Source organism: Montipora capricornis, chromosome 1 (genome assembly GCF_036669925.1).
Source record: "Montipora capricornis isolate CH-2021 chromosome 1, ASM3666992v2, whole genome shotgun sequence".
NCBI classification, from domain to species: Eukaryota; Metazoa; Cnidaria; class Anthozoa; order Scleractinia; family Acroporidae; genus Montipora; species Montipora capricornis.
In genome coordinates, this window is record NC_090883.1 from 27,309,753 (window position 1) to 27,333,031 (window position 23,279).

General features: G+C 38.1%; 2 protein-coding genes across 2 annotated transcripts in view; both read right to left on the reverse strand.

The window, feature by feature from the left end:
- The window catches only part of LOC138013837 (ankyrin-1-like), a 109,644-nt gene that overhangs the window by 8,118 nt on the left and 78,247 nt on the right, over positions 1 to 23,279 (reverse strand). Inside the window, exons 9-10 of the mRNA XM_068860888.1 lie at positions 12,989 to 13,087; positions 12,538 to 12,636 (exon numbers count right to left, since the gene is read on the reverse strand). Coding sequence (XP_068716989.1) covers positions 12,538 to 12,636; positions 12,989 to 13,087 — 198 coding nt within the window. The remainder of the gene's footprint in view (positions 1 to 12,537; positions 12,637 to 12,988; positions 13,088 to 23,279) is intronic.
- LOC138049318 (ankyrin-1-like) lies at positions 331 to 11,904 on the reverse strand. The gene is made up of 2 exons (XM_068895549.1): positions 11,811 to 11,904; positions 331 to 3,959 (listed from the first exon to the last, which is right to left on the reverse strand). The coding sequence occupies exon 2, from the start codon at positions 3,813 to 3,815 to the stop codon at positions 687 to 689; it is 3,129 nt and encodes a 1,042-aa protein (XP_068751650.1). The 5' UTR covers positions 3,816 to 3,959; positions 11,811 to 11,904; the 3' UTR covers positions 331 to 686.

Sequence of the window (23,279 nt, forward strand, 5' to 3'; positions counted from 1 at the left end):
GGGTTTGGTTCCGTTCAGGTTTCATGTTACCCTTGGGGATGCGGTTACACAGTAGAAGACTCCCCTCAGGGTAAAATATACTTAGATATGAGTTCACTGACATTAAAAATTATAAACAGAGAAACAGAAAGATAACTTAGTCAACTTCGTAACTGACAGTCTGAAGAGCAAACTCATGAAAATAAAGAAAGAAATACTCACAGTGACGCACGAATCCCTGCCATGTTACCTCGTGCTTTCTGATAAGCGTATTAGAGGTCAACTCAGAGCAGTGCAGGCGATTTCCTGTATTAGCTACGTTCTTCTTTATGATTGGCCAAGCCACCTCAGTGAGCAGATAAACCGTTCAGGAACTGTCATGGGAAGTGCTTTTGTTGGTTTTGTTGTATCCATGGAAATACCCCTAGAGCAGTTTCGGTCTAGGGAAAGCGGTTACACACAAAAACGTCCAGGCCCATGAGCAAACGCTATTAACCCATGGGTAAAAGGGCTAGTGTAACCACAGATAATGTTTTTCTGGGGTCGTTGAGTCCTCGCGAAAGTAAAAATAAGCCAGACATAGGCCTTCCCGCTCGGGGTTATGTGAGGACTTTGACCATGTTATGACGTAATTTTATCATCAATAAAAGGGCAGTCATAAAACCTGGCGTCAATTTGCTAAATTTTGACCAACAAAATAAGTGTTGTTACAAGTGACAAAAAGTCTCTTTTTCGGTTAAGTGATGATGATGATGATGATGATGATGATGATGATGATGATAATGATGATAATAATAATAATAATACTTAAAGTGCACAACCTGTTCTAAGCTTTCCTCGCTGCCATAAGGTAGTCTAGAAACTTGGGGCCGCAATAGAACTTCTGCTTCTGTCACATGCGCTGATTCAGATTCTACCAACCAGTCTTGAATATTCACATCCGCCTTGTTTTCAAGCAACAGCTCGACGAGAGGTACGTTCTTCTGTGTGACTGCTACATAAAGAGGTGTTTCTCCCACCTCGTCTTGAATATTCACATCTGCCTTGTTTTCAAGCAACAGCTCGACGAGAGGTACGTCCTTCTGCGTGACTGCTACATAAAGAGGTGTGTATCCCATGCCGTTTTGAATATTCACATCAGCCTTGTTTTCAAGCAACAGCTCGACGAGAGGTACGTTCTTCTGCGTGACTGCTACATAAAGAGGAGTTACTCCATTCTCGGCTTGCATATTCACATCCGCCTTGTTTTCAAGCAATAGCTTGGCAAGAGGTACATCATTCAGCATGACTGCTAAATGGAGAAGTGTTTCTCCCCAGTGGCCTTGAATATTCACATTCGCCTTGTCTTCAAGCAATAGCTCGACGAGAGGTACGTTCTTCTGTGTGACTGCTACATAAAGAGGTGTTTCTCCCACCTCGTCTTGAATATTCGGATCCGCCTTGTTCTCAAGCAATAGCTTGACAAGAGGTACATCATTCAGCATGACTGCTTTATGTAGAGCTGCTTTTCCCGCCCTGTCTTGAATATTCACATCCGCCTTGTCTTCAAGCAATAGCTTGACAAGAGGTACATCATTCAGCATGACTACTTTATGGAGAAGTGTTTCTCCCCAGTGGCTTTGAATATTCGGATCCGCCTTGTTTTCAAGCAATAGCTCGACGAGAGGTACGTTCTTCCGCGTGACTGCTTCATAAAGAGGTGTGCCTCCCATGCCGTTTTGAATATTCGGATCCGCCTTGTTTTCAAGCAATAGCTTGACAAGAGGTACATCATTCAGCATGACTGCTTTATGTAGAGCTGCTTTTCCCGTCCTGTCTTGAATATTCACATCCGCCTTGTTTTCAAGCAATCGCTCGACGAGAGGTACGTTGTTCCGCGTGTCTGCTACATAAAGAGGTGTGCCTCCCACCTCGTCTTGAATATTCGGATCCGCCTTGTTTTCAAGCAATAGCTTCACAAGAGGTACATCATTCAGCATGACTGCTTTATGTAGAGCTGCTTTTCCCGACCTGTCTTGAATATTCACATCCGCCTTGTTTTCAAGCAATAGCTTGACAAGAGGTACGTTCTTCTGCGTGACTGCTTCATAAAGAGGTGTGTATCCCATGCCGTTTTGAATATTCGGATCCGCCTTGTTCTCAAGCAATAGCTTGACAAGAGGTACATCATTCAGCATGACTGCTTTATGTAGAGCTGCTTTTCCCGCCCTGTCTTGAATATTCACATCCGCCTTGTCTTCAAGCAATAGCTTGACAAGAGGTACGTTCTTCTGCGTGACTGCTTCATAAAGAGGTGTGTATCCCATGCCGTTTTGAATATTCGGATCCGCCTTGTTTTCAAGCAATAGCTTGACAAGAGGTACATCATTCAGCATGACTGCTTTATGTAGAGCTGCTTTTCCCGCCCTGTCTTGAATATTCACATCCGCCTTGTCTTCAAGCAATAGCTTGACAAGAGGTACGTTCTTCTGCGTGACTGCTTCATAAAGAGGTGTGTATCCCATGCCGTTTTGAATATTCGGATCCGCCTTGTTCTCAAGCAATAGCTTGACAAGAGGTACATCATTCAGCATGACTGCTTTATGTAGAGCTGCTTTTCCCGCCCTGTCTTGAATATTCACATCCGCCTTGTCTTCAAGCAATAGCTTGACAAGAGGTACGTTCTTCTGCGTGACTGCTTCATAAAGAGGTGTGTATCCCATGCCGTTTTGAATATTCGGATCCGCCTTGTTCTCAAGCAATAGCTTGACAAGAGGTACATCATTCAGCATGACTGCTTTATGTAGAGCTGCTTTTCCCGCCCTGTCTTGAATATTCACATCCGCCTTGTCTTCAAGCAATAGCTTGACAAGAGGTACGTTCTTCTGCGTGACTGCTTCATAAAGAGGTGTGTATCCCCAGTGGCTTTGAATATTCACATCCGCCTTGTCTTCAAGCAATAGCTTGACAAGAGGTACGTTCTTCTGCGTGACTGCTTCATAAAGAGGTGTGTATCCCATGCCGTTTTGAATATTCGGATCCGCCTTGTTTTCAAGCAATAGCTCGACGAGAGGTACGTTCTTCTGCGTGACTGCTTCATAAAGAGGTGTGTATCCCATGCCGTTTTGAATATTCGGATCCGCCTTGTTTTCAAGCAATAGCTCGACGAGAGGTACGCTCTTCTGCGTGACTGCTACATAAAGAGGTGTGTATCCCATGCCGTTTTGAATATTCACATCAGCCTTGTTTTCAAGCAATAGCTCGACGAGAGGTACGTTCTTCTGCGTGACTGCTTCATAAAGAGGTGTGTATCCCATGCCGTTTTGAATATTCGGATCCGCCTTGTTTTCAAGCAATAGCTCGACGAGATGTACGTTCTTCTGCGTGACTGCTTTTTGAAGAGGCGTTTTCCCCCACTGATCCTTAACATTCCCATCAGCTCCATGCTCCAAAAGCAATCTAGCCACCATGTAATTATTGCCAGAAGCTGCAAAAAGCAAAGGTCCCTTTTTACCTGGGGATGTTTGAGCATCTACGTCTGCCCCAAGATCAATCAGGGTCTTGATTAACACACCAGAGGACATCGGACTTGCCAACAGCAATGGTGTGATATTGCTCTTTGCAGCGACATTGACATCAATACCATCATTAAAAACGAGCTCAATCACCTTTTCTACATCGCCGCTCATTGCGCATGAGTGCAGCTCACTTAGTGTTTCGTCAATCGCAACCAATCTTTGCCACAGTTTTTCAATATCAGCATGACCTGGTTTTCTGCAATCAAGGGCTGATAGAATATCAACTGCTGATTTGCCGCAGAAAATGGACGCCTTATTACTTATTGTTTCAGATTTCATCTTTTCCACAAAGTTCTCTAGATAGGTACTTGCTTTGTAAACAATGTCATGGTCTCCTTGTAAGACAGCTGCCTGTAGTAGATTAAACCCTGAATGGCTGTCCGTACGTAAGAAAGCCCTTTTTGTAAATGTCCTGAGACTGAGCTGCAACAAAACGTGTCAAATATCAATTCACTTCGTAATGACTGCATTACCCCACGGGATAACGAGGCTAATGGAAGCCTTTCCTTTGGATAAGAATTTTTGAAAAAAGCCCCCCTCTTCTTCCTTTGGGAGATTCATGCATCTCAGTTGACCATCTCTATTTCAGTTAGAAAATTCTTTCCTTCAGGAACATACGGAAGCCACGAAAGGAACAAGGGCACCCAACGAGCAAATTAAGCCAAAAGCCTTTCAGAGACATGTCTAGGCTCCTTGTAATGTATAAAGACTGTCTACAGAGATGTTTTTATCACCTAGAAAAATTTGATCTCTTCGGATATCTTAGCTGAAAATTGAACTGTCCGAAATTTTTAGGGAATGGTACATGTATCTTCATTTCAGAAATTGCTAGCTGAACGTTGAGGAACGTTATCTTCTAGGAACTTCCAACCGAACCATTTGCTCATCCGAAACTGCCAGGTGACCTTTTTAAATGCCAAAAATTGCAAAAAAGGCCTTCCAAACACGTAAGGGACTAATTTTCCTAGGTTGCGAATCTTAGGTGGTGTTTTAGTAAAGAAATCTGTAGCTGTCTGGCAACGTAGAACCGAAATTCTTAGAACAGTTTGACTCTCCCGAACACATATTTCACCGAAGATTATCGTTGGGTGCCCTTGAAGGGACATCTCAGTTTGGTTTTCGAAATTAAGAGAATTTCCGACTGAAATTGGAGTTTTTGTGGGAATGTATGCTAACTCCTAGAGACACTGAAGACTCGCTGAGCTCCACACTTTAAAACCACATTTAATGTTTAGTTCGTAAAAACCTCGGCAATACAGTTCCACGATGGTCGTCACGCATTTTTCTCATTTGCTAGTTTTCGTAAAATTGTACTCAATGTTGTGTTTTTTAACATAAAATTGGATTCGATCCCTTGACGTCCGAATAGAATTGGCCAACAAGTTCCTGTGCGACTCTGACTTTACTACAAACCGTTTGTAGTAAAGTCGGACAACAACATTGACAACAACGCGAACAAGCAAGCAAATGAGAACGTTGTGTGACTGCGTGATGGCCATCGTGGAACTGTGATTCTGTTGTTATTTGTTAAGTGTGGTGCTCAGCGAGTCTTCAGTGTCTCTGGCAGTTGGTGTATATTCCATAAACTCCAATTTCAGCAATTTAGGAAATTCTCTTAATTTCGAAAAACAAACTCCGGTTTTAGGAAAGAAAAAGTCAGATGCTCGCAAAAACCAACATTAGGGACCTTAAGCAAGGACGACGACGACGACGACGACGACGACGGCTACGAGAACGTTGTCTAAACATATCACTTCCCGTTACCATAATAATTTTGCGATTACTTTAAGTCATTCGGCTTGGAAAGTGTGAGTACACATTCCAAGAATAAACTCGGGTTGTCTGGTGGGGATTTTGAGTATTTCGTCGTTACGAGTAGTGAACCATTAGGAATTTGAATCAGTCTGGGTTCAGCTTTCTTCGCCAACTTTTTTGTTAACTTTTCCCCTTAGCCTCCATAGTGTAGTGGCACTTGCATAGGGTTTGGAGAATACGTTCCCTCATTCCCGCAGGGTTTTGGGTTTTCGTATCGGGCAGGTGCCAAGTGTACCTTTCCTGTAATAAGTTTTTAAATGGTCTGGATAGCACAAGTGTTAGTAATATTTTAAAAAATACAACTACACTTTTGAATTTACGGAACATGTCTCGATGTTTTAAACATCCTCTTCAGCCATAGTGAGTGTAACATTAAAATTTTTACAAGATAACTCGTTTATATATATAACTATCAATACAATGATTCTTTGTAGATTATATGTTCGTTACAAGTAGGTAAAATTCAAACGAACCAACAATATTATAGAGAAGTGAACACAACTGATATAACGGTAAAAGTTTAAAAGTGTAATGCTAAACTGACATGATCAACTTGTTTGTTGAGTTCGGGTTTCAACCGCTCAATATGGAAACTCTCCTTGATTTTGAGTTGATAGAAAGAAGTAGCATTATCAATAGTTTCAATAATTATCAATAACTATCAATAATTTCAGCGACAAGTTTCTAGTTTCCTATGGTGTCACTAGCCTTTTTACAAATATACCTTAACCTGAGGAGATAGATTAAGCAGTCAAATCCATAATTGAGTAAACTTCATCTTAAATAAATCTTCAAATTTGATACAAGCCACACTCATTTTTTATTCAATGGTTATAAGGTAAGGTAACATTATTTAAAGTCGCAAACGTAGGGAGAGGTTGCCCAATCTCCCGAGCCAATGGCTCATGTTAAAAAGGCACGACTATTTACAATACCATACCTAATTACTATTTACATATAAAAAATAAAAATTCTAGAAGAATCCAGAACTGTATTAAAAGATAATTTAAAAAGTCACTTGTACAAATATTAAGATAAGAGAATAGCTAATGTATACAGCTCATACACTGGCACCATGCAAATTCAACACCGTTCAGACGAGAACGAAATTAAGCCAAAGTGGTCGAGGATTTTGTTATGGCTGGTAATTGATTCCACATGTGGGCAATCTGATACAGAAATGAGTTGTGCATAACGAGGCTGTTATATGATGGCTGTACAACATTTAGGCCATCACCTCGTAAATTGTAATTAGTTATCCTAGGTGTAAAAAACTGAGAAATGTAATTTGGGCCGTTACGTCTAAAACACCTAAAAAATAAAATGAGCGATTGTACGATGCGTCTTTGTTCAAGCGTGCCCATAGCGGTCTTAGTTAAGCATAGATCATAGGTAGCTGAGTTACCCAGATTAATCGCATAGTGGTTGGCTCGTTCGATGGTATTCTTCAAAGATTTAGATATTCCTAGCAGTAGCGGGCTACAATATTCAATATGCGGTAACACGTAGGCTTTGTACAGAGAGAACATAGTATTTGATGGAACTAAGCTCTTAATCCTACGTAGAGCAGCTATCATAGCGTATGCTTTTTTCAGCATGATAGTAACATGGGGCTTAAAAGACAAGTCGCGGTCCAATGTTACACCTAAAATTTTGAGAGTCGGTTCCATTTTGATGGACAAGTGATCGACTAAAAAGTTGCAAGTATACTAAGAACTACCTTGTGTCATTGATTGAGTCTTAGTGGCGTTAACTTGAAGATAGTTCGCTGAGAACCAAATGGTTAATTTCTTTATGTCTTGATTCAAGATGGATTCCAGTACAGCAGGACACTCGTGAGAGACCTAATGCGTTGTGTCATCGGCATAAAGACGTATGGAGGAAAACCCAGCTGAGTAATTAACATCATTCACAAAAATATTGAAGAGAAGCGGGCCAAGAAGGCTCCCTTGCGGCACTCCACAGCGAATGGGGAGCCAGTCAGACACGTTCCCATTGCATTTAACTCTTTGAAGACGGCCTGATAGATACGACTGAATCAGTTTTAATGCAGAGTCTTGAACGCCATAAGCTTTTAGTTTCGCTAGTAACAAGTTATGGCAAATCGAGTCAAATGCCTTCGATAGGTCAATAGCAACCACTCTCACATCTTTTTTCTTGTCAAGAGCATGGCGCCAATCATCAGTTAGTTTAAGTAAGGCGGAACAGCATGAATGTCCGCGTAGGAAGCCAGACATGTTATCAGAAAAGATTGGAGTGAATGCGCTATATAGCTGATCATATTTAATTGTTATTCTCTCAAACACCTTCGGTATTACTGATATGACACTAACAGGACGATAATTTGATTTGGATGTTTCGTCATCTTTCTTGTAGACAGGAGTAACGTTACTGAGTTTCCATTGATAAGGCCACTCGCCGACGCCAATACAATGATTAAAAAGCTTTGTCAGAGGTGCAGTAATGACGGGGGTAGCTATTTTAAGCAGCTTAGATGGTATACCGTCAGGACCAGTTGATTTCCTTATGTTCAGATTAGAGAGAATATCAGAAACATGGGCTTCGCTGACTGGATGAAAATGAAAATTAAGCTTAGGAGCCATCGCGTTTATATTAACAACACTGATGTGACTGGAAAAGTCGTCAACGGACAAGGTCAAGACTGACTCGTCAACAGTAGGAGATACGAAGTACTCATTCAGAACCGCGCTGGATCAGGAGCAATTGCGCCGTTATCAAGCAAACAAATTTGACTTGAATTGTCACTGGGCTTGTTATTTGGTAAAAGCGGCCTCAGTTTTCTCCAGAATAAACCAGTCGAGCCTCTAGTAGAAACAGACACAGCTTTGGAGTAGGAATCTTTAACAGCCTGTCTTTTCAGTGCTGCGACCTTGTTTCGCTGTAAACGGTAATTGTTCCAATTTTCACGATCAAATAGATGGAGTGGCAATCAGTTCACCTTTAGCCCCTGTGTTAGCCAATTTCTTCATGGGTGATTATGAAAGGCTTTGGTTGGAAAAATACTCTGGTACCCAAGTATTATTACTGGGTTGCCTATGGGCAAACCCAGTCGAGGTCTTCGTTTAGTTTGTTTGTTTTCTTTTTTTTTTTTTCCGTGTCGGTAAAAGTCTTGCCTGTCACTCCCCTGGTAAGTGGTGTCTTTGTGTATAGAGCCTTCTGCGCGTATTTTCTTAGGATCGAGAGGGTAGTGGAACTGCGTAGATTTCTCTGGTGGACACAGTAGAATCATTAACTTAGCCTGCAATGGCGTCGAAAGTCATGCAACGCGAATGGCGTTTTAGTGGATCCTTACACAAAATATACCCTTATGGAGCTCAATAATGGAAAGTCAGTTGGATAAACTAGGCATGAATCTCAAAAGCGACGAGTACTGGACTTCGACAACAATCTATCGCCCGTCGAGACGAAATCAAAGTGAGCAGTATTTACCGGAAGTATATGGTAATTTGACACAATTGAGTTTCTTGTCTTCACGCACGCAATGAAATAGGAAGAGGTTCTCGCCTCTAAGAGCAAATATGTTGTTTGTTTCAATAAATTTTTCGCTGGAAAAGGATTCTGTGGTATTTTCTGCCTTTGTGAATTATAATATCATGTTGTGTATTGAATTTTCGATCTTAAGGTTGAAATATGATATGGGAGAAGTTTTTTAGTATTGCTCTGTAAGCAGGAAGAGTTCACAGGCCTGTTGGAAGCGTGCTTGAGTTTCAACAAAATGAGCCCCAAAAACAGTGAAAAATTGAGACGCAGATGAAGAATAAAGTAGCTGCTATTTCCAAAATGATGGAATTACCTGGTGATAAATAACGTCGTACGCGTCTTGGAGAGTAAATTTTGACTTTGCATAAATAAGAGTTGGGCGATTGTGATCTTTGTTTTGACTTCGCTCATTTCATTGTCAAACTTTATAACACTTGACAGAAAAAGAAACTTACAAAAACCCGGTATCTTGCCATCATTTGACACAGATGCTTCACTGTTTGGCGAGTAAACATTCCGCGGTAACTTAATTATGGCCCCCGCTGAATTCCGGCCATGTCACTTTCGATTTTGCAATTTACTTGAACGTAGCAAAAATCTCCCAAAATTTTGGTCGCTGATTGTAACTTTGTATATTCTATATTCACGGTTCAAAATTAATGTTGTTTTCATGTCGTAAATATTTTATTCTCGATCGACCGTCCGGGAAACTTCCTTCTGCTCTTTCTGAAAACTGTGTATCAATAGTTATTTGCTTTTTCATCAATATTTGTTTTGCATAAAGCAAGCTAACAGAATCTGTACCTTGCTGAGTTCGCATTTGTTAGCGTTAATAGTATTTTCGGTCAGATCATTCTGTTTTTTATGAGGGGTTTATTGTTTTGGTCTCCCATCCTAACACTAACCCCGCGAAACAGGGCTTGATTTCAGTGAAGTTTAGTATCACAAATCTGTCAGATGCTCAGAGGGCACACTTGTGGTGCAAAGAAGTTGTGAGGGAACTTGAAAATTATCAACATGTCAGCCCAGAAGCCAATGTTTCTCGCTTCTCTTTTATTTGTTATTCTTCAGAGACTGGAATGCTGTATTTCAATACCACACAATTCAGGGCCTTCTGATTTTCTGTAGCACGTACCACAGGCAACCCAGTGTATGCATCACGGAAGCATCTCGTAATATCGTAGATACGTAGATGACATTATTTGTTGTTTTCAAAATTCTCATGATGCAGATATGTTTTCACAATACCTTAACAAATGCCATCCCAACATCAAGTTTACAATGGAAACAGAAACAGATGGCAAATTACCTTTTTTAGATGTATTATTATCCAAGCAGAGATCAAGTAACAATGAATGTGCAACATTTTTAGTCCAAAGGATTTCATTCCGGATTCTCTCAAATCACGCGTTGTATATAAATTTACTTGTGCGGGCTGTGGTGCTCGCTACGTTGGTGAAACCAACAGGCATTTCTACACACGTGTAAATGAGCACCTTTTCCAGGATGAAAATTCTCATATTTTCAAGCATCTTACTTTTTCCAAAATTGTCAGGATAATTGTGATATATCTTGCTTCAAAATCATTGATAATGCTACTTCTTTTCTATCAACTCAAGGAGAGTTTCCATATTGAGCGGTTGAAACCCGAACTCAACAAACAAGTTGATCATGTCAGTTTAGCATTACACTTTTAAACTTTTACCGTTATGTCAGTTGTGTTCTCTATAATATTGTTGGTTCGTTTGAATTTTACCTACTTGTAAGGAACATTTAATCTACAAAGAATCATTGTATTGATAGTTATATATATATATATACGAATTATCTTGTAAAAATTTTAATGTTAAACTAACCATGGCTTAAGATGATGTTTCAAATATCAAAACATGTTCCGTAAATTCAAAAGTGTGGTTGTATTTTTTAAAATATTAATAAGTTTTTAGTAGATCAGTACCATCAAGTATGCTAACATATTTTTATGTGGGAGCGGAGTTTGCGTGCAGCTGGCAAACAAAATTAACCCGGCTTGTGGCGCTTGCTGTCCTACATGCCCAAGTATCTACACACTTGGGTTATGATTGAGTTAGTTGTGTTGTGTGTGATTGGGTAGTGAAGTCAAAATTTGCCTTTTCTTTCTTTCTTTTTTTTTTCTGGCAAAATAAATAAATGAAATGAATGAAAATGAAACTGTCAGCATTGTTACCCAGAATTTCGCTTTTTTCTGTGCCGTGCAAGCCACGTAAACTTGGCAGAACTAGCAGTAATTGGGGCTCATGACCGTGATGTGAGAGGCATGGGTCTATTCTTGGTTTTACGTCACAAACTGATTTGCATTCCTGTTGCACTGCAAAGCAGTTTGGGATGTAAAATCGTGAATAGACCCATGCCTCTCACATCACGGTCGTGGGTCCAAATTACTGCTAGTTTTGATAACTTCGCGCATCTTGTCCGGCAGATGAGAAGCAAAATTTTGACGAAAGAATGGTAAAACATGTTTGCTTTTGGCGGCAAATTAATATTGTTGCCAAAACATTTTTTACATGTAGGTGCACTTTAAGGTTCTTTTATCTTGTAATCACCTCTCTCTCCCCCAGAGGTTGGTGCGCCTTAGTTTTGTACGTTATTTAGACAGCATTAAACACTCAGGCTCTCAGCTTGAGCTGCACACTCATTCATGTTTACGAGTTGTGAATATAGATAGGAAACGTCTCTTACATCTAATACGCCCTACACTGACAATAAAGCCGGACGATAAAAATGCTCCAGTAGAATAGGCAAAGCACATTTATGGAATTTAGCGCACTAAATTTAGTGAGGTTCACTTGGCATTGCTTGCCCTACACCACCCCACAACAACAAAGGTCAAGACAGTAAATTAATTCCTTGCAAAATTAACGTTATTTTCTTATTGCCTAAAGCATTTCTCGCAAGTTGGACAAATTTTAAATAACTTACTGGTTGCTGAAGACTTGGTTTTGCACCATGGTCCAGGAGCAGCTGAATTATGGACTGATGATTGTGGCGTTCAGCTTTCTGCAGAGGAGTGAACTGGAACTAAAGAAGAGAAAGAGAAGTTAGATCGTTACTTGAATGGCTTTCTTCATTCTTGTCTTTCTCTTAATAATTATTTTATGCATTTGCATTATTTGAGAACTGCAGTGGCAGGGTTCACTCTATACTATAAATATTCTTCATTCCTTGAAGACTCACCAAATATGCTCACATCTGTAAGTTGACTGCTACTAATGATCATTAGTATAAATACACAGGTGATTATACAAAATAGCGCGCTCTCATTGGCTCGCTATCTCGGATTATCAACCGATAATCACCTCGACGGACAAAATGGCTGCCAGTAGTCGTTTTGCCACTGTAAGTGAAGATGATTTTCGCGTTGAAATGTTTTTTTTTTTCTCTTTTTTGAAATAATCACCTGTGTATTTATACTAAAACAATTATTCGCCTCAGGCTCAGTGATTATCGGTGAATATTCACCTTCGTCTCGGTGAATATTCACCGATATCACTTCGCCTTCGGCGAATAATTGTTAATTAATATATACGACAGCAATTTTTATACTTAAAATGACGTTCTTATGTATCATTGCGGCACTTAGTGAACAGTAGTAGCAGTAGACTAAGAGGAACATCAACGGGGAGTCAACTCTTCTCTTCCTTCTTACCCTGTCTAAGGCATTGACATCTGCATTATGATCTAGCAAGAGCTTGACTACAGATTCATGTCCATACCAACAGGCAAGGTGCAGCGGTGTTAACAAAAACTGGGGAAAGAAAAAAATATAAAACCAAGATATAAATTCTGGTGTTCAGCACTGCCTGAAAGTGATACACAGCAACATTGCTAAGAGAAAGCAATTTGGGCTTCACCCACATTCCTTTCTTATAATCTCTAGCAAACTGGTGTGAAGATTAGAGAAAGATCAGGGCCATGGATTGTAAGTTTTAATACTGCCAAGTGTTGGCCTTTGTGACTGTCTTTTAACAAATACATGTATGTATTCTAACCCTACGCACAAATGGCTAAGCAAACTTGGGCTAGATAGTATATTTATTCAGTGAGATATGTAGAACTTTAACTGAAAATAAGATACTAATACAAATCTCTTGAAGAACCTGATCTCTTTCATCAACATTTGCACCATTCTTCAGGTGCCTCTTGACCTCCTCATATTGTCCATTGACTGCTGCCCTATGAAGAGCACTTCGAGATACCTAGGGGAAAAAAAATGTAGAAAATTAACACAGTGTTATCTCTCCAATGTCCAAATACAGTGGATGCCCGTGGAACCTTCATTTGGAGTCTGTAAAAGAGATACGTAACTGACCTGCACTATTGTTTTGTAGAATATTCTTACAATGTACATTAATTTTTCAACGTGACCATGTGGTTAAAGTCGACAGGTGCCAGTTTAGAATTTCAAGCCCTCAGGCAGTGCACATGAAAAAAATAGAAGCACTGTCTTGATAAAGATCGGTAAAAACAGTTAAGACTACTTTATAAAAACAGAGTTAAGAGAAAGAGAATAATGAGCTAATCAATCAATGCGTCAATGGTTTCCCTTGTAGCAGGATTAAATTAAAACAATGAAAATATTACTATTACGCTGTTGTGGGAGTCTGCAGTGAAGGGACAGATCTCCACACACTAGTAGTCTTAAGTTTTAGTTTGGCTGGGGATTTGAACGCTGTCAAACATAACGTGATTACATTCCTGATAAAAATCCAGCTTGTTTGCAGACCAATGTTGCTAAAAACAGTATTTCTTCATTGTGAACTTACTTTGGCCTTTTTCATTCTCATAGCACAGGTTGTCTCCTGTTCCTTGACCTGATGACAAACGAAAAATAATACAATTATCTTGACACAAGGAATGCCATCCATGAGTTTAAACTGGTATTAAATGCTTTTCTATGATCTTGTCAGGGTTAAATGTAACTTCAAAGAAGTGGGGGAGATAAGGTCAGCTTGATCTCGTGGCTAATCAAGCTCAGTCTGAGTTACTTATTCTAAATTATTTTGATTCACTTAAGAAAATAATGCCTATCACACATGTGGCCTATCTTTATTACTGGTAGAACCTGACACCAACAGTTATGTATATGTGTGATGTAAAGAAAGCTAACAAGGAACCTTCAATAACCATTACCTCAAGCTGAATAGAACTTTTGATCAAGATATAGAATCTAAGACGTTGGAAGAATCAAGAGTACCTCTAACAAACCTGACGAGACTCAATTACTTGTACCATAAATGATTTGGGCATGTATGGAAAATTAACTTGCAGTGTTCCAAACTGGAAATGAACCTTTAAATTTTGCTTCCGTTCACTAGTTCAAATGCTCCAATACGTAATGATCAGCTGCAGTACAGGAGACGTAAATGTGGGAGTTTATCTTGAGAGCTTAAGTGAATTGATGAGATACTTAGGACAACTGAAACGCAGTTGATTTACTTGGCAAAAACCATGAAGATACAAATTTTATAACATCTATAATAGGGGGGAAATGCCATAAATCAGAATTGATTTCATATTCATTTACAAGTAATAGCATAGAAAGACCCTTGGAATGTAAATGAATGCCAATGAAGAACTGAGTTCCACAATATTGTCCTTTCGGAGCTCATAGAAATGTATCTTTATGAGGGATACATTTTCATGGCGGTCAATGCATAAAAAGCCAAAACCTTAAATCCAAACTGCAGGACTGAGGCTACCATTTCCTTAGACCACTTATACAAGTATGATATATTACACAATAATAAACCAGGTTATGCAGATATCTTCATGTACATGTACACTGGGATAAAAACGAACAATCGTTTTTTGGGCCATTCCACGTTACGGACATTACATCCGGAGAGCAAAATTTTGGAAATGAAACTATTTTTTACGAACTTATCTTTTGTAGTTTTTATTTAAAATTTGTACAAATGTCCCTTACATGGTACTTAACTAGCAGCAGAAAAGAAACTTTGATTTCATTTACAAATGCTGCAAAAAAGTTCGTCTTAAACAGCGTTACGGACATTACAAAAAAATCAACCTACGATTTTTTATGTTCACTAGATACTACTATTCCTGTGAATTGACATGCCAGACAAAATTTCCTTAATAGTGAAATGAACAAAGGTGCTTCATAGTTTTTTAAAATAATGTTGTATCCCTTATTCTGTCCTTACATTTTGAGCTGGAGGTAAAAAACTGCCGTTACGGACATTACATGTTTTTTGTTACGGACATTACACTGTGAATTGTGTTTTACACAGATAAAGTTTAGGGCAAATTTAGATTTTTTCTAGTATAAACTTCTGTTAAATAACAATGTCAAAACTGTTAAATTGATCTAAATCAGGTTTAATTCTATGCTATTTCTCTCTTTTATTTGTACTGCATGGTCACCAAAACTTTAGCCCTACACTTCTGTGTGCAAACATAACAGTGGTCTGACTGGCCTATGAGAAATGATTTGGATATTGTTTTCAAGAGAAGAGTGTTCTATGGCCCAATAGAGCTGCTTGGCACTGGACCATTCCATATTCCAAGCCTTGCTGAAATCACCAAATTGTTTAAACATCTAAGGAAACAGCCACATGTTTTTAAGTAAAACAAACAGTGATTACGAGCAGTCGAATCCCAAGGTTGAAAAGTGAGAGGTACCTTGAACTGTGTGAACTGAAATGACTTTTTGCAAACAATGTGTACTTGTTGAAAATTGTCCAAGATTTTTAAATTCAAAGTGGGAATTAATTATTGGAAATTTAAATCACATTTAGATACATGTAGAGTACAGTGTTACTGCAGTTAAGACAACTGAGCTGGCTTTGTTACTATTGCTCTAACGTGTTGTTATTGTAAAGCATTTAGAGGAAACTCTATATTATTCTCTATCCTCTATATTTTCTTTTCTATGAGATTGTATTTGCAGGCAAGATCCTTATACTTAACATTTTTGCCTAAGAATTAAACTAAATGTTTGACTATTTACAGTTTAATAATGATATTACATTTGTACAGATTTATTTGTTCCTCCAATCCCCCTTTGCGAGAAACAAGGTTGGAAATTAGTTACCTCCATTTCATTGTGTCCCATCACACAACTGCAACTTCATTCTGAATGCAAAGCTACTCTACTTTCTTTGATTTCAGGCAGGATATTATAATTACATTCATAATGTAATGTCCGTAACGTAATGTCCGTAACGTAATGTCCGTAACTTGTTGCATTTTCTCCAGTGATTCACATTGTTGTTGCAAATTCTCAATGCCATAGTTTGGACCTCTTCAAGCTAAAAAAGGATCCCAGCTCATGAAAAGATCTTGATTTTAATTGCGGAGAAAAAAGAAAAAAGGTCTGCTTTCGTTACGGACATTACGTAATGTCCGTAACAGAAATGTTTTTCAATATAATTCAGCAATAACATTCAAGATGGTCCAAAACCTATCTGTAAATTTAACTTTGTCTTGCATTGACTCAGTTTTTTTAACTTGATGAGATTTTTGAAATTAACGTGCCCTGCTATAATAATTTGAAATATTACAGCTTGATAGCTACTTAAGCAAGCTTCTCATTGGTCAACAATCAATGGCCTCTCTTTGCCGTTTACCACAAAACAAACTTTTGACAAATTATTTCCTGAACACTTTGGGGTATCCTCTTTCCAAATATCCATGGTTGGGTATCAAAAGATATGTTTGAAATTTTGACATTTTAGCTACTCTAAAATGGAATGGCCCTTTTGCGTTTTGTTTGTTTGTTTGTTTGGGTCTTTTTTTGCATTCTAAAGATTTAACCTTTTGTATTTTTAACATTATGTGTATTTTTCTTTGCACACATACCCATGCTTTTTTAAAAATCGATTTAGATTTCAATACTTCCTGTTATCAAATAATGCAACGAACTTACAGCCGTGTAATCTGCAGACGTGTTCATTTCACTTGTGCTGGATCCCTGATCAAGTAAACCTTGCTGAGAGGATAACAAATCAATGTCTGCTTCTCCTGAAAATGAAGACACATCACCATTTGGATTAGAGAGAGTTGGTGGTTACCTTTTCACTGTTAAATTTCTTCTGTCGTGAACATTCGCTTTGCTGTCAGTGCAACTGTTCTATAAAGCCCTTACTGCCTCATGAAAGGGACAGAAACAAACATAATGTATTGAGCGAACTAGTCTGATAAGAAAATTAAAACAGTAAGGATAACAAAAACGTTGGTTCAAGTACTCTTTCTCTTGACCAGCTTTACTGATTGATCAGCACTACTGCAATATCTACTAAAGTAAATAATAAACAAAAAGTCTGTATGTACATTGCAGATTCTTAAACTGAAGGGCTAAGGTCCAGCTCTTACTTGTACAGAGTACAATACTTCCCAAGCATAACTAAAAAAAATTATTTTTTGTCATGATCAAATATTTACATGAACAAGCACCTGAAATTTCGGTAAAAAATTTCCTGCAGGCCAAGTAGTTCTCCTCGTCTATGGTTGTTTTCAGGTTTATTGTCTCCAGTCCAAGTTTCTTCTTCATTTCATCTGTCACAAGGTATCGTTCTGCCACTTTATTGAGGTGACCAGAGAGATAATCATTCCACAGAACCTTCAGACTTTTTAAGGTAGGGCACTCCACAATGATTTCAAGAGAGCCCACGTTGACAGCCATTAAGGATACATCGTAAGCTTTGTGGATAAAATCAGTCAAGGCGCTCACTCCTTTCCGTTTATTTGAGGAATAGTCACGGGATTTCACAAACATTTTGACTTGAGTTTCTAAAAGATTATAGACTTCTTTCTCTTGTTCTTCGTTTAGGTCTGATACACTGATTAGGAGCTTAATAAGGGTATCTGAAAATGAGATTAGATCTTGTTAATTCATGGTGATCAAAATCAATGACGTTCATGGTAGTACAAAATTAATTAATATCTTTATAGTAGGCCCCATGTCCCTTAAAACTCTGTTTAATCACACGCTAAAAGGGAAAGTCAATTCAAATGATTGAGCTCAAAAGTCCTTTAATGTACATGTCACTGATTTTCTGTAGTTCTTGCATCATAATATTACGTTGACCATCAACAGATGCAACCCCTCTCTCAGTCCATCGGGAATGATGTAAAAAGAAAAGGCGTGCAAAAAGTAGCCTCTGAAAAATGTACTTCTCACTTCTCTCATTCATACTTTCCCTCCTACGTTGCACTTATACTGGAAATTATGAGTACTGTGTAATCCTTCAAGGTCAAAACTGATCACTGTAATCTTTAATAATAATTCGTGAAAATTTCACAGTTCATAAAGCAACTAACATGCTAAATATTTTCACTTCACTGACTTCACAAGAAGTCCCCTCTTATTAAGAACCCTGACAATTTTATACAAAGGAAAATTTAATGCGAACCAAACACATCTGAGGCACCAAGTATTATTAAAAAGACTTGATTATTTTGACAAATTCTAGCTTGATTTAGACCTCTGAAAACTTATGGTAAATATAGCATCGGGTATGAAAGCTGAAGCTATCTTGACCATGCCTTAATAAAAAAAGCAAAGGTCGAAAGGATCATTCTTCCTCAGGTATCACGATTTAGAGTTTTTGTCAAAAAACTTATTAAATTACCATAAAAGGAAAGCTTGAAGAGCTGATTCTCTTAGATAGAATTACTTAAAAGTAACTTGTAATTTGGGTTATTCCAACAGCAAGTGATCAAGCTTGAAGTACACAATACATGTAATTATCTCTTACTGGTGATGTCTTACAGTTGTATTATCAGTTTAACAAATACATTCCATGTTGCCGTGCGTCTGTTCAGTGATAGATCACAAATGACGTCAAAATGTGGGAAGAACAAAAAAGTAACACACGAGGCGAGAGCCGGGTGTGTCACTGATGTTCTTAACATATTTTGACGTCTTCTGTGATCTGTTACTGAACAGATGTAAGGCAACATGGAATCTATTTGTTTTCTAAAGAATTAAACTTTATTCGCATAAAAGCTGATGGTGACGTTAATCGTGCATCTGTCCTCTAACAGATCATAGGTAAGAACCAACTAAAATGCGAGAATAACTTGGGTTATTATAATATAAACAAAGATATAATCTAGTCTTCATTTCCCCACCCATCATCACTGTTTTAAATCAAGGATTCTCGATTTTCCTAGGACTTAAACTCATAAAGAAATGACAAATTAAACTAACCTAATTTCATGTCTACTGTCGCAGTGCCCATTACTCTAGTTGCTCAAAATATGTTATAGCTGGCAAGAACAACATGTACAGTATGGAAGTTTCAAGCATTGCCGACTCAAAACTGTCAGTAAAACTTAACATAACTGAAAATTATTGCTCCTTCGGCCCACCACTAAAATGCTTGTATGTATTGCAGGGGGCTTAAATTGAAGATGGCAAACTTTGTGGGGAATGACTGACCATATACCAGTACATGTGCGTTGGCAGAAAGGAAATTGGCAAAGGGAGAGCTCCTCTGGAACAGCTGGCCCACACTGCCACTGTTAAAATACTTCTCCTACCTCCAAATGCACGCAAAGAACGTTCCTCTCTAGATGCCACTGGAGGCTTTGATCTTTGTCGTATCTCATTTGCATCCATTCCTGTAAAGACCAAATACGTTTATAAAGTTCTAATTGTGGAAAAAATAATCCTTTCTGCTGATTTAAAAGTCCTAACAAATGGGCATTTCCTTTGTAGAAATGCCATTAACCATTTTGCTGCAAGGTCTATCACTTTCATGAATGCAAAACTGATCGATGTCCACATTTAGCGAGGTTCTGCCACGTTCTTTTATATCTGATAATCAATTCATGTTGAGCAAGTACATGTAAGTTACATGTAGAGAGGTCCACTGCTTTTAATCCATGCAACATCCATTGTTTTGTTAAAATCCTACATGTATTGATTAATTATTAAAGTGCTTTTTCCTGTTTATGTTACAGTAGCATTTACTGTTAATGAATGTGGTCAGCTTCCTGTTACCCTTTTCATGTACATCTCTGTGTAAATAAATGCAAGGAAAGCCACAGTTTTCATTGCCTTGTGCAAAGTACCATATTTATATCAGACAACAAGAGGTAATTAATTTAGCATTAATAAATTTGTAGCCAAGATTTAAAAGTCTAGCACTAAAACAGGAATAAACTAGCAGGAGCAAGGAAAGGTTATTTTGCCTTCCACTCATACAGTTACATGAAGTTAATGTAATATCTGGCAGTTGTATAAAGAAATCCTAATAATTATGCTGATCAGTCTTGTCACTTACAGGATATATAATTCTTCCACTAATTAAAAATAGTAAATTTAATTCAAGCAGTAATCCCATTGAAGCCTTTCATGCTCTTTTCCAAAGTCTATTATTTTTTTGTGACAATTTAACGTACTGTCCCACAATAATTAAATCATTTCAAATGACAGACTCTTTTGATACTTGTCTCAACATTAGGGTGTGGAATCAGTTAGTGACAGTGATACTTCAGTCAAGTTGTAATCTCTTCACACAGAATTTGATAGTCCAAGTGTGAACTGCTGCTGTCCATTCAGAGGTAATAAAAAATTATTATTGATTTGCCTTCACTTCATCTGGGAAAAGGTACAATAAGGCAATTTCAAACTGTTGTACTGCCCCGAACAGGAAAAGGTGGCTACCCGAAGAACTGAGTCACAATCAGTTTGTGAATCTTCAAAGGTTTTAATTAGTGGAGTGAAAGGCCCATCTAGAGGCTTGCAACTATTCTGATCCTTTGTTGATTCTCTTTATAATTCAACATTTCACCCACAAACCCTAATGGAAGTGGGGAGGGCTTTCAATAGAAGCCGGCTACTGTCAGAGCTCCAGCAGATGTGGGTCATCAAGTCACAGGCTTCTTGGTTTACAACTTTTTCAAAAACAAACCTCTGTAAAAAATACAATGGCTAAATCCAATTAATTTGTTTTTGTGGGGATGCGAATAATGTATCAATTTATCCACTGTATTTTTCTTATGTACAGGTTTAAATTAAAATTGTGCAACTCAAAGATCTTAAAATGTTTATACCCGGGGCTTACACCCTAACCACTCAATAGTGCAAAAAATGTTCAAAATGTGCCTACACTTGTCTTGAGAATTTGTGTACAAAGCGTATGTTTCTTCATCTTGCGTGTGCTCACAATCAATCGCGACCAAAACCCTTTCCACCACTGTTAGCAGTATCATTATGCTACAAGTTAGCCTCGCTTTCACATCGGCTGTTTAATAAAGATGGCGACGGCCAAGCGTGGCGGAGCGAATGGATCTCTTTAGCTTGTGAGTTTTGTTTTCCCATATCAGACCATGTGATGTTCTTCAAGGGAACAGTTTCTTTCAAATGAATAAATTTTACTTTCTCATAAATACTGTAGTATTTTCACTTTCTCAAGAATACTTTAATAACTCTTTCATTGCCTCTGAATTAAGAAAGTCTTGAAAAATTAAAAATACTGCAGCTCCTTTTGTTCATAAAATATTTTGTCATTACCTTAGCTAATAATTATTATTGAAAGCCATGGAAGTGGGCCCACACAAGGGCAAAGGAAACTCTGGCCAAAGGGGTGGGAATTGAATCCATGACCTGCAGACAGGTTCAATTCCCATCTTGGTCAGAGTTCTTCTTTTTCCCTGTTTGGGCCATTTCCATAACCTACAGTACAGGTCAGAGATAAGCGGCCAACGCACACGCAAAACGCACGCACAATTTTTGCAAAGACGCAGACGCATGCATGTTTGACAAGCAGGCGCGTTTTACACGAGCATTTTGGGCCGCATATCTTCTACCTGTACTGTAGGCAAACGCTCAGATGGATTGCATGGAAATAAAGATAGCACTTAAAAGTACTCTTACTAATACAATGTCATGTAAATAGCATGACAAAAGTATACAATTTTCACAAAAAAGCAATGTATTACCTCTAAATCTTTAGATTTTATTGTTCAATTATAATACATGTACATGTATGTACACACACATAAATGTTTATATTACTATGTTTCTAGCATTCTAACTCATACACAACCACAAATAGCCTTTACAGTACATTCAAATGTACATGTATACTTAAATAGGAGTTTGCTTTTTTTGGTGAAAGTGAGCGAAAAACGAAGAAGAAGTGCAGTATATCCTACGGTACATGTACAGGAAATTGTGGGTGTTCAATGTAGCTGTGAGATAAAAAACAGAAAAACTACTGTACCTATTTCTTCACTGGAAGTTCTTCTTTGGCCTGATGTCCTTGCATTTTTTCTGTATGAAATCACTGCACCGTCAGCCTGGCAAAGTGCTCCTGGGATTGCACTAGGCTGTACTTCAACCAAACTATCTGCAGCAGATGCTTCACCACTAGAGCTCTCTGATAAAGAGACCAAATTGTGCAGTCATTGGATGATTCTCCCGATATAAACTTTGACTACTGATATCCTTTTTTTAAAAACAGCAACTAGAAATTTAGGTTGGAGCCATTCAGAAAATGATTTTAGATCATGCAATGAACTCTATTTACAGTCTGCTAGTTTTACCTTTAATAGTGGTTAATAAGAATGATGTTAATTTACTCAAAACTTTTTTCATAACATTATTATAACACGTCTCCAAGTGCCAATGGCCAAAGTGCATTTTGGCCTCCATCAATCAAATGAAATCAATAATGATGCATAACGTAACCTACCAATCAGCATCATTGGTTCCCATAGTACAATCATAAGTTTGAACTTGATGCTGATGGAAAGCAATGGAATATGTAGGAACCCTATTACAGAAGAAACTCTGTAATGGTATTCAAGCTGTGAACTAAACAAAAACTCCAAGACACTTTCCGGAGTCGGAGTTGACCTTACGATATAAGGCACGCAACAAGTAGTTACCCTATATAACTCTTATTTAATAAATTAGGTTTACACTGTTACATGTATTTCCTTAGGTTAAAGATTAAGTTAAGCATTTTGTAAAGCAAAGCAGGTTTACTGTCTTTCATGACCATTCAGGTATTGATGTAGATCAACTTCGAACTCCAGGTCCCAGCGACTGTAGGCAACAATTCTTGATTTTCTTTATTCACTGGATTCTTTCCACTCACTTCACTTATAGCTTCACCATAGTTAATTATCACAGTTGATTATAGCTTCCTCACAGTATCGCATCCATAGCATAACATAAATTCAATCACAGCTGGCCACGAGGGTAAGCCCTCGGGCAAAAGAGTTTTTTCTAGCTATTACTTATAAGCCTGCTTTTATAATTTTAGTCTAAGCATCTAGAAAGTTCTGTTGCTACATGTATTTATAATGTATTACAAGTTGTAATATTTGTAGAAACTGCTGAGTCACATTAAAATTTCTGGAATATTACAGATTGTAAGACAATTCTAGAAAAGTCTGGAATTGCTTAAC